Source organism: Schistosoma mansoni, chromosome 2 (assembly GCF_000237925.1).
Source record: "Schistosoma mansoni strain Puerto Rico chromosome 2, complete genome".
NCBI classification, from domain to species: domain Eukaryota; kingdom Metazoa; phylum Platyhelminthes; class Trematoda; order Strigeidida; family Schistosomatidae; genus Schistosoma; species Schistosoma mansoni.
The window spans coordinates 497,957-510,562 of record NC_031496.1 but is presented as its reverse complement, the minus strand read 5'-3'; the positions used below and the strand labels follow the sequence as shown (position 1 = coordinate 510,562).

At 36.6% G+C, this 12,606-nt stretch overlaps 1 protein-coding gene across 1 annotated transcript in view; it reads left to right on the top strand.

Annotated features, from left to right (window-relative positions):
- Window positions 1-12,606, top strand: part of Smp_139810 (putative ubiquitin-protein ligase BRE1) — a gene marked incomplete at both ends in the record, with an annotated part of 102,191 nt that overhangs the window by 51,089 nt on the left and 38,496 nt on the right. Inside the window, 3 exons of the mRNA XM_018795245.1 lie at window positions 2,848-2,942; window positions 5,160-5,252; window positions 10,184-10,450. Coding sequence (XP_018649577.1) covers window positions 2,848-2,942; window positions 5,160-5,252; window positions 10,184-10,450 — 455 coding nt within the window. The remainder of the gene's footprint in view (window positions 1-2,847; window positions 2,943-5,159; window positions 5,253-10,183; window positions 10,451-12,606) is intronic.

Sequence of the window (12,606 nt, the reverse complement as noted above, 5' to 3'; positions counted from 1 at the left end):
TATCTGACAATATACCTGGTTGAACTTCACTGGTCACTGCTTCTCACTAAAACTCCTGGATTTACCTCTCGAAGTCAGTCATGGTCGTGGATGAGCACTGCTGAGGAGTCCCATAATAGGACGAAATGGCTGTTCAGTGCTTCCAGGTTTTCCATGGTAGTCTAGCCTCAATTGAATCAGGATTTCAACTATGAAGATACTTAATCTCCACAAACCCCGCATCTCATTATAATCAGACACTCAATAGTGAGTGACTTCAAGAGATATTTCTCGGAGTTCTAGTGAGAAGCAGTGACCAGTGGAGTTCAAACCACGTCTACTGTGAGATATCAACTCATTGAAGACAATTGGTGAACGGTTGCTCAACTTTGTGGATTGGTTGAAGTCAGACATTAACACTATCGAATTCCGGCTCAGTGGTCTAGTGGTTAAGTACTCTGGTGCGAGACTGGTAGGTCCTGGGTTGGAATCTCGCGAGACGGGATCGTGGATGGGAACTGCTGAGGAGTCCCACAATAGGACGAAACGACCATCTGGTGCTTCCAGGTTTTCCATGGTGGTTCAGCTTCAATTGACTCATGTATTTAACTATGAAGGATAATAATATACGAATACAATTAAGAAACCAGAAAAACTTAAATAAAATCTATAGTTTTGTCATGTTTACGATAATAATTTCACTGAAAGAGTGGATTTTATACAATGATCAATTCAAATAGAGTACTCATTCAGGAGATTGACATTAGTCGCTAATCTTACAAAAAATATATATCAGATTTTACAGTGTTATTCTCTCATGATATCCGGTCATAATCTGTGCTAGAAATAATACTGTTTGTAATGTTAATTATGCTTACTTACTTACTTATGTACTCCTGTTAGCCCTCATGGAAGAGCATAGGCCACCCGCCAACACTCTCCATCCAAATCTGTCCTCAGCAATCCTTTCCCGTTCTTTACAGTTTTTATTCATCCTTTTCGTATCGGCTTCTATTTTCCGGCGTTTGGCGATGTGAACCAGGGAACATTATGGAAAATTCTTCTACACTATGGACTACCTGAGAAGATTGTCAACATTATCCGGAACTCATACGATGGAGTACAGTGCAAAGTCGTGCATGAAGGACAGCTGACAGATACATTTCTAGTAAGGACCGGAGTCAGACAAGGCTGTCTGCCAGTAGCACTTCTAGAGTTACTTCTAGTCCCAAGCCCGGGTAAAGGTGGAGGGTTAGCGTCCCCGTAGAATACTCACTCGCCAAAAAACGCGAACCAGAAAAAATAATTTAAACCATTTAAACTAAATAGCTTAGCAAATAATAAGACCAAAAATGTTAGACTCATGGTTATTTATTCAAAGACATAAATTTGGAAAACTGGTGGATAATTAAAAGACCTGAGATTTATGTAAGCAACGCTCTGGGCGAATTCTCGTCCAGTAAAAGAACAGAACAAAATTTTATTTCGATGATCAAGTATGTTTTATTGGGAATGAGTTTGATTTCATAGTTTCGTCTATTATCTCCGAAGACCAACTTGATATAAAACTAATGGCGTGTATAATTAGAATTAAAAGAAGTAAGTAGCTTAATTGTCAGGGATGATTAAACTGCTGAAATTTCAATCTAAACATAAACAACTGTTTAAACCCCTATCACCTACTGTTTCATTTATAATGTCAGTGACGTATGTCTAAAGATAACTGAACTCACAAGCATCACGTTCTTAGAAACTACTGATTCAAAATTTTGTATATACCCTATCCCTCGAACTTATTTTACAGTTTTCTTCATGGGTGAAAGTATAAGAAGGGGTTTCGGGTATATTTCGGCAGATATTTAGCCTAGGCTATTTAGAATCACAATGTCAAATAAGCTTGGTCTTTTAGTTGGTACTCATGGTATATTTTATAAATCTAACTTATAAGTTCTATGGAGAAAAGACATAATTCTAGATCGCCAGTTTCCGTTGCATCCAATATATTATGTAATTGGTCACTTGCCTATAATGACTAATAATCTGAATGGCCATGGGACAGAACCATTTCGTTTAATTTGCTCTGGGTATTATTCAGACCTCTTTGTAATCTCAGAAGTGCGACGAGTCCTTTAGTTTCTGAGGCTGACAATTGGCTGAACCGACTATACTATTATCGGACCTAAAATGTGTAAATATGTGGTTGTTCAAAAAATGTCACGAGAATCAAGTGTCTTACACAGCTTCGTGCCTTTGTAATTAAAGATTGTAAACACAGGTAAACCAGAAGTCAGGGAAGGGGTTGGAAGGTATATTTGGAAGATTGCTGATGTATCGCGAAGTATACGATCTACTCTCACTACTTGTTGCAAGGTATGTATAACACGGTCTACCAAATGGTGATGTGAGGTGTTATGTTTGACCAGGCGCCTTCAGCTAGAGTGTTTCCAGCGAACGTATCAGGTCAGCATCGATATCAAAGACCTACAGAACTGCCTATTTTTGGATTAATTTACCTGCCTATTCATGAGTGTTAGGTCAAAAATATAGGAACCGACTAAAGATTTTTGTGCCGATTTGTAGAGAAGAGGAAATAATAAACACCTAACGTACTTCATCCCGATAATCATAAATAATTCCTAGACAACGTTTCTAAGTCACAGGAGTATCCTAGCTTCATTTTTAAACAAGGTAAGCTATTACTTGTAAGTAATTGGAGGTAAGAAAGTTCTTTCTATCTATATCTGAGCCTTATACTGCTCGTTTTAAAAGGATGAAACGGCATCCTACGTTTCAAAGGGGATAATAGAAACATAATCATGATGAATCGCATATTTTTCAACTAACTCTATCCCAATAAGCTTTTTCCAGTTTCCGGTTCACAGCATTCTTTTGAATGGTGTCATCTAAATCCACGAACTACATTTCGTGTTAAGTCTGATGATCCCCGAGAAAGCAAATTCAAGGTTTGAGATTTACGCTTTGTGAACTTATACTTGGATCAAAGACTGATAATCCCTAGTGCAAAGAATTTAAGCTGATCAGGGAGTACCCAAACGTGATAGGTATGGAGACTTCAAGGGGGGCCATCAGTATATGGTGTATCCAGTGAACCTCTTAAGTTCAGCATCAACTTCGGAAACTGAGAAGCCTGTTATTTTGGGGATTTGTTTATCATCACATCACTTTATAACCACAAAAGGATGTTCGTAGACTGTTTCGATGCATTAGCTCTTCGAATAACTACTCTCGAACAACTATGTACTATGATGAAGGGTTGTTATACGAATATCGGTTGACAGTGATCGAGGTGTAGCAATCAAAGTGCATGATGTGTGAGCAGACTTTCACAAGGACGGGGATAAGTCCTGGTCCACTTGGGCTCAAGAGCATATTTTAGTTTGCCCCTAAGTCTTTCGATCCATCACTGCGTTACAAATAATAAATAAGATGGATGAAACTCACTTATCGAATCTGGTATACGTTTAGATGTAGGATAGGTTGAGAATCTATAGTGACATTGGGCTGTAACCACGTAAGCTTCAGAGCTGAACACGAGACAACGCGGAGAAAAACCCAACAAAAGAGAAGGATGGAAGAGTAAATTGAAGTTACAATCGGATGGCATGGCCCAACCTTGCAAGCGTGGTCATTCTTACGTAACTTATCTCTTTTATTCATATTAAAAATAATGTTCTATCTCTAGCCCTAATGTGTTCTCTATCATACATTGGTGATAATACGATAGGAAGAGTCAGTGTAGACAATGATGTGACTTCCGCGTAGGATCTTATAGATTAGGCAGTCACATCATGCGAAGTCTACAATTTTAGGATCGGGTCTATTATTAGATCAGTAATAATAACAACGTAGACCATAATCCTACAAATCTAGAACCGCACGAATACTGTTAGGTAAAAAGTGTCTAAGTAAATTTTCGTCCCTTTAGTCACTTAACTTTCTGACAGCCTACACAGGAACAAACCTATTTCTTCGTGTCCCAAAGCATTATGAGCTAATAAGGAAACTCAAATTCTCTGATGAAAACTCGATGATCCTGCTTTACCACGATCTGTTACATTCAATTTCGCCACATGTGTCTGGTGAATACAAACTCATCCAGTCGTCGTTTTCTCGCCAAGTGACAGGAATATGGAAGTACATGGTTCACGAAATTTTTCTGTGCGAGACATTTCTAAACTTCATCACTTCTTATAGAACGATTTTGGAAGCCTCAGGTAGACTGGTATGTATGCCTTCTGTAAAATTGGAACAAACATCTTATGGTAGCCTTCAAGTCACAAATTTATATGTAGAATAACAGTATTGAGCGATCCTACCCTCAAGTTTCCTGTGAATGTTCTTTTTAGATCGAAGTATGACAACATTCAGTTACTTTCGTTCTGCAGTCATAATTCGGCCGTCATTAATCATGATCGTTGGTTTGCCGGGCGGAGATCAGATAAATGGGAATGTTGACAGGTTATAGTCTAGCTGATGCGTGTTTTAGCTCCACTCAGTCGATCCATTTGTTTGCGTTACCCACTACTCTTCTTAATAAATTAAAGTTCAACATCTCCTACTCATCTTCTGTATCAAGGTATTATTGAGGACATATTAGCTGGAATAAGGCTAAGTATGATATCAGTGAATCTGCAACTCAAGAAAAATCCTTTCACTAACGAATAAACTTTCTAATGGTCAGTGTTATTGACCGAAATCCGTAGCAAGCGGATAGAATACACATCCCCTTAATTATTCTAACCAATTATTAACTAGTTTTACAGCGACATTAAGGATTTATAGTGCAGATTTCAATATCCATTGTTCATTACAATCTCGAGCAACTTAGATGGGTATCTACAGAAATGCATGTTAAATTTTAAGTGCCTAATTCTGTGAGAAGGTATGAACGGTATTCAAAGTTTATGATACAGTCAAAACATTTCTCGAAGTTTAACGAGCTTATGATTGTACACTTCAATATTAAGCTCACTGGAGATCTTTTTTATTTATCTTATATATCGCATCCTCTGACAAGCTTTATAGTACTCTGGATTATACCTCGAATAAACTTGTCAAGAATATCATTCAATCTTTCCTCTATTTGTTTAAATCATTCTATAGCGTAAAATTGTCATAACACCTATGTGAGCAAATTTAAAATGCCGTCCCCAAATCAGTCGCATATATCGACGATTCTTGCTGAATTAGGATGGAATGAAGCCCATGCCATTCCCGTTGCAAATGAAGAAAACCAAAAACTTATTACAAAGGTACGTGAGTGTCGTTATTTTTGTTTGCCCATCGATGAATAGTTATTCAACGACATACTTAATTTTTTGCCTAAAAATGTGCTGCACTGGTTTTGCTTGGGATTTGAGTCAAAATTAACTACTACGTGAAAAAAGTAACAACGAAATAAACGACCTCTTGTTAACAATACGGTGATAAGATGCTATCCAGCTTTAATTAAATTTATTGTGCCTGATGTACTAGCTCGACTGAAATGCACAGTTTTTATGAATAATTGCTTTACATCACCACCTCACACTCACTGGCGCAAGCAAAACAGAGTAAACTAGGATTATCTGTCTGAACACAACGTAAACAACAAGACTAACAGGATGGAGAGGACTACTTTTGTTTTGAGATTCCTAATTATATCCAGAAAGCTTAAAACTACAGAAAGTAACGCAGTCGTTGAAAGAAGTCTTAGATACGTTGGTGAATTTCAGGTGGATTTTTGCATTTAGTGAGAAACATTGATTTGCGATTATTTCGTTTTACTCTCCGAATCTTCTTGTTCATAGCCATAAAGACGGCTTTGTAGATACAATTCATGTCGCTTAAATTTGGGAAGCATAGTTATCAGTCTTAAAACCCGCCATCATTGATTCTTCGTTAACTAAGTTATCATATTTGCAATCCGTATTTTCTAATATTATGAATACTTAAATGCCGTAATGTACATAATAAGCAAGGTTCCTGCAAATAGATATTTTGGCGTTGTCATATTCTTATTTTATACTTTGCCTTAGGGTCCAATCGATTCATGTCAGGGTTTGCGGTCTTTGAATTTTTATAGATGATATTAAGTGTCTTGGTGATGTGAAAAAGTTTCTTCAAAAAGCTTTTCAGTTTTCTTTGTGATTTGTGGTGTCTACTGGTTAAGTTAAGGTGAAATATTTAAGGAAAAATACTACATGTGAACTAAAGAGTCCTTAAATGGACAGTTTGGAAATATATCCTGTGTACTACTCACCACACTTGAGTTTAAGTTTAGTAACATTATGCTATGAAGATACCACCAGTATTGTAGTTTGGCAACTATTTACCAGTAACACCTTCTATAATCGAACAGCGCCCACCCAGTTAAAATCAGAAGTCAGAAGCAAGGAGGTTGGAAGATATATTTGATGGGTTATCAATATATCGGGGAGTGACTGATCTGATCTGACTGATGATCGTAGGAGATGTTTCCCACGCCGTTCTGTAACGTGATCTGATACGGATGCATGACCGAGCGCCTTCAGCTAAACGAGTCCACTAAAACTAATGTGGTCAGCATCCAATATCGAACACTTACGGAGCTGTTGGTTTTGAGGATTTATTTACAGCTACAGCAGTATTGGTATTCAAAGTAACATATTGGTGCCAAATTAGATGACAATTTTGATATTTGAAGATGGAAGTCATGTGTAACAGTGCAAGATACCTTCTCTTTCTTTTATAGCTGTAATAAAGTTTAAGAGCTATGACAATCACGAGAAAGAAATAATCATTATCTTTCCCAAAACCCTTAAAATTATGTTGACTTCATTTCTCTCTAAAAAACGTTTGTTGTTTTTTTCGAGTCTGTGTCCGTCGATCTTAACCAATGTATTATTGTAAGCCGCTTTAGCCTGATAAAGGATTCTGGATCTTTGTCTACTGTCTGAATTCTGTTCAAGGCAAAAGTGTGTAGTGTAAAATATTCACTTCATTAACCTTGTTATGTTAGCTTAGATTTTGAATTAAGCCAAAATTCAAGACATCAGAAAACATGTTCATCTAACACCAGCTAACTTACCTCCAGATTGTTGGTGTGAGTATGTGTTTAATTAAAACTGGATAACAAGAAAGGTGAATAAAATAACAAAAACTCTTTGTTTTATCCAAACAGTCCTCTGTTAAGTTGATCAAAATCATAATACTCTTAAATGGTTTCAATAACTTTTCCTGGTTAGCGTTTTTTGGTGAGGGGCTACAGGCGGAGTTAATCATAATACTTGTTTAGTCTATATTTCTACTGATAGTTAGAACTTGACAAGTTGACACTTACAAACCATTTATTTTTATCAAAATACAGTTCTGCGAAAATTTTGTATCGAATCTAACTTTCACGAGAACCCAACATCAAGTTGTAAACCGCTGGAACCAAGGCATCACTAGGGGCTTAAATTTAGAACTCCCAGGAGTTTTCCGCCTTTAATCCTACAAGCAATCAAGCCTGGTGACTGGAAACTTCACGATGTAAACCAATTAGTCAAAACTCCGTGGTCCACAGCTCTGTTAGCCAACTTATTTAACCATCATCTAGTGAGATCAATTTTATCGCTCTACTTCTCGATGCCTTTAAACTTTATCGACCTTACTTTTTCCTTTCAAAGTTTTGTATCATATCCTTGAATATCGTTTGCTTTGAAAAATAGGGCGAGAGTAATTTTGCTTGTATGTTTCAAATGTTATCCATGTCGTCTATTAATTCATTAAAATCTATGTCACTACAGTAGGAACAAGCGCGAAACATTCCCTTTCTGCTATTACTTTTCTGGTTAACGTTTTTTTAACGAGTTAGTTTTTCTACGGGATGGAGTCGCTAACCCCATGCCCAACCCTCCTCCTTTATCCAGGCTTGGGACCGGCAGCAACTCTAGAAGAGCTACACGCGGAGTTCTTTCTGCTATATATGAAATTAAACATTTGATAAACCTCGATATTGCTTCTCTAATACTTGCTTTCTTTAAACATATATATATATATATATATATATATATACTATGGTGATTTAATTGACATAGAATTTACTAAGAGATGTTCATTGTGTCTGAGTTTCCAGTTGTCATTAACGGATGAAAAACCTAGTTCATAACGATTTCTGATCATCAAACTAGTTTAGGATAATCATTAAAAATAAGTGTAATCAAGAGCACCGTCAGAAAGTGGTATGGTTTATGAGTATTACATTGTATATGCAAAGTCGGTGGGAATTTTGAATACCCTCTCTTATACATTAAAGGTAATCATATTTAATTCTCAGAGTTGAGTGGTATTCGCCATCAAATATTCAGCTTCATATTTAGTCCTCCTTATAGAGCCTTTACATTCCTCAGTGTTGAATCTTCACGAGATTCTATGACAGTTTCAAACTCCATTCCATTCACCGACGTATGATCAATTTGTAACTTTTACTGACGCTCATACAGTCATAGTGGCTTAAGGACTACATTATGCATTTAAATCTGACCAGTAAACTCGTACTGGATCGAAAGATCTTGAAAAACAGTTCTAAAAGTAGGGAGATTTGTATAGTATTTCACTGGAGAATCACATCAAAATTCCCATATATTTATTTTTAAAAAGTCAGTTAGTCAGTCATAACACAGAACCTGATGTGTATATACATCGGTTCAAGTTGCTGTACTCAATTAACACAGAGAGATTAAGTTGTTAGGCTAAATCCCAAAGTAGTAGGGATAGTAACAGTATTGGCAACATTAGGATCAGTCAAATTAGAAAGATATATAAATACACAAAATTTTGAAATGTATTGAAATTTATCAAGGATGTTAATCGCTAAAGACTAGAAAAATAAAACAAAGATACTTTCAACTCCTTGAAGTTTTCAGAAACAATTACTGACATTAGCTTTATAAGCTTAGATAGATAATGGCTAGCAGTGAAAACTAGAACGTATGTTTCATCCTATTTGGGACTCGTCAGCTGTATATACCTGCATCCCGGAGTGAACATCAACTTCGCACGTCCTGGATTCCACTGCTAGCCACTATCCATCTACGCTTAGAATGCTTTTAACTCAAAGGTAATATCAAAGCAATCCGTATGGGAAGCACATATGCTAACAAGAGACTGATCAATGTCACTTCTAAACAACAATAAGAAGATACAAGCAAACAATACCAAATGAATTGATTGCTGACACTTTTGAATATTATAAAATGATTTTGAGTAGATTTCTCATTTATTTTCTGATAAATGTTTTAAATTAGAAGGGGGTTTCGTGGAGATTTTAAGTAATTTTATATAGTTGAAATCGTGAGTCAATTGAAGCTAGACCACCATGGAAAGCCTAGAGGCACTGGACGGCTGTTTCGTCCTATTGTGGGACTCCTTAGCAGTACGCCTAGCGAGATTCGAACTCAGGACATATCAGTGTTATATCTATTGCTTGAGTGTGTTCTTGCCCTGTTGATATATATGACGTTATAAGACCGCCAATTAGAGAACAGTGAATTTATCGATCAGAGTAATGATACACAAAAGACGTATTGAGCAGTCTAGAGTACTTATCAGTCCTGCTATCTGCCTAGCCCAACCAGTTAAGTCCAGAACACCAATAACAGTCTCTGCGATATAAATCATTATATCTCAAACACACTGAGTTTAGATACCAAACAGACAGACCACATCGTACCATGAAATAGAAAATAACATTTGTACATGATTTAGCTAAATGTGGCTGTGAATAGGGGGGCAGTAATTAATAGACTAGGGATAACTCAAGAATGGCAAATCGTACAGTAATAGTCCATAGGTCAAAATTATGCTTATAATAAGAGGGATATGAATATGCATAGTTTAGTTACTTAACAATTATACAATAGGAAATATACATATCATATTGATCCGTACATAATTCTCAAAAGTCAACATTCATAATTCTCCACGAGATATAGCAATTAATCTCGCGCGTGAGCGCCTAATCACTAGATCATTCAGCCTTCATTCAAAAGTGTTATTACGCACTGCTAAGGAGTCCCACAATAGAACAAAACTGTCATCCACTACTTCCAGGTTTTCCATGGTGGTCTAACTTCAATTGACTCATTTTCTCAACTATATAGAATGTTTTAAATACTTATATATTGTTGTTGTTTCGTCGTCTTTTTTCTTTCCCCTCCCCCCCCAAAAAAACAAACCTCAGCTTGATGAATTACAAAACTTGTTGTTTCAACGTACTAACCAACTAGATATTGAACATTGTAAAGTTGAACAACTAAGAAATTATATGAAAAATGTACAACAAGAAATACAATCTACAAGTCAATTATGTAATATACGTAATAAAGAAATTAATGAAGTATTACATCATATTAAATTAATTGAATGTGAATATGAACATTTATTAAAAGAGAATACAAAGATTGCCAAATTATATAATGATATTATTGAAAAGAAAAGTTTTTTAGAGGTAAGTTTAAGTATATATACTTTTAAAAATGATAATTGTATATGTAGCTGATGAGTCCCAACTGGGACGAAACAAGTGTGTCAGTGGATTTCATTGCTGACCACTATCCATCATTGCATATAACATTTATCTATGTGTACCTTGGTACTAGGTTCGAGTCCCTGAGTGAATATCAACTCTGAGATGTAGGTATATCCAGATGACGAGTTTCAAATAGGACGAAACTCGCGTCTTGGATTCCAATACTGACCACTATCCATCATTGAATATAAAGTTCATCTATATGTTTCTTGATACTAGGTTCGAGTCCCTGAGTGAATATTAACTCTGAGATGCAAGTACATCCAGTTGAGGAGTCACAAATAGGACGAAATGCACGTCTTCGATTCCACTGTTAGCCGCTATCTATCTTTGCTTATAAAATTTCTGACTTCAGACAATATCGAATCAGTTCGCATAAGATGCACATATGGCCAATAAGAGACTGATCGATTGCAGTCCCTAACAACAATGGGATGATACACGTAAACAACACCAAGTGAAGTCAAACTTCACCCCATTATATAAGCAGGTGGCTATTAGGGCCCAGCAGCTAAATGGATAAAGCGATGGCGTTTAAGGCGAAAGGTACTAGGTTCGAGTCTCATAGTGAACATCAGCTTTGAGATGTAGGCACATCTAGCTGGAGTGTCCCAAATAGGACGAAACGCTTGTCCTGGATTCCACTACAAGCTACTATCCATGTTTGTTTACTGAATGCATAAGTTGATTAAAAATTAGATAATTATGGAAAAACCTGGAAGCATTGAATGGCTGTTTCATCTTACTATGGGATACTTCAGCAGTCTGAATCATCCATGTATAGTGGAGTTCAACCGTGTCTGTTGTGAGATAGTTACTTATTGGTGACAATAGTGGACGGTGGCGTAATATGATGGATTGGTTGATGTCAAACATTAAGACTGCTGGGTGCCGGCTTAGAAGTCTAGAGGATCGTGGGTGCGCACTGTTGAGGAGTACCATACTTGGACAAAACGGGTTATCAAAACATATATTATAAAAGGTGTACCAGTATTTTTTACAGGACTGCTTCAAATAAAACTAACATTAGTTAACAGATAGTGTTCTGGCGAGGCGACGTTGGCTGGATCAGCTGCTTTCCAGGAGCGATGAGTTGGTTGTCCTCTGAGTAGACATCGAATGTAGGTGGCTCGGTGAGTCACAGGAACAAAGGCGTTGAACATCCTGGTTGCTGGGTGGACATCCTACTTTGATAATCCGACGGGTCGACGGAATTATGAAGGTCAGCTCGCCGCAGACTCAACATTTTGACAGAAAGTGTAGCACAGGCTACAGAAAAGAAAAGAAAGTGGCACGGTTAGCAGAACCAACCCATAAACGACTGTTTAGAAGAGGCCGATTGTGTTGAGTGCTACTAATATTGACAGACATATGTAGCATGTGCCACTAATCAAAAGTGGAATGCTTGTCGGCAGAAGATTGAGACAATCGAAGAGGAGAGAATGAGATTGATTTTCCAGGACAAACTTGTAGTGAATATTTGTGACTCCTTTATAATTTTTTTTTCACTTGGACAAGTTTGATGTTAGTATTCATTGGTTTCTCATAATCCAAAGTAGTTGACGTAATCGAAATGGTAAAATTCTGAGTAGTTTACCATAAATTATGGCATTATTTTAAACTATTGATGAGGTTTACGAGTCTTTATACAGTTTATAGTTGTATTCTTGGACAACTTCTTAGGGTATACATTGTGCTTATATATACACTTTACAATGTATCAAAAAATTGAAGCAGAGTTAATCCATTCTTGATTCTTCTGACTGCATTATTTGAGAGATCATACAGGACAATGTATCCATTCTACTGTTAGATTAATCAGAACAACACACTCCATTCTTTACCTATTATAACTCCAAGTTAGTTATAAGTGTATATCTGTTAAGTCTATCGAAGAGTCCAAATCATCCTATTGAGATACGCGCAAAATCAAAGTTCACAAAACAATGATTTGTCTACACTGGCGGTTCTTTATTGAATAATATACAAACATTAGTTACAAACCTCAACTTCTGAAGTGTCATTTGCGTATACCGCGTCATTTTGTCTGAAATAAAAAGGCTCCGATAGTGTAA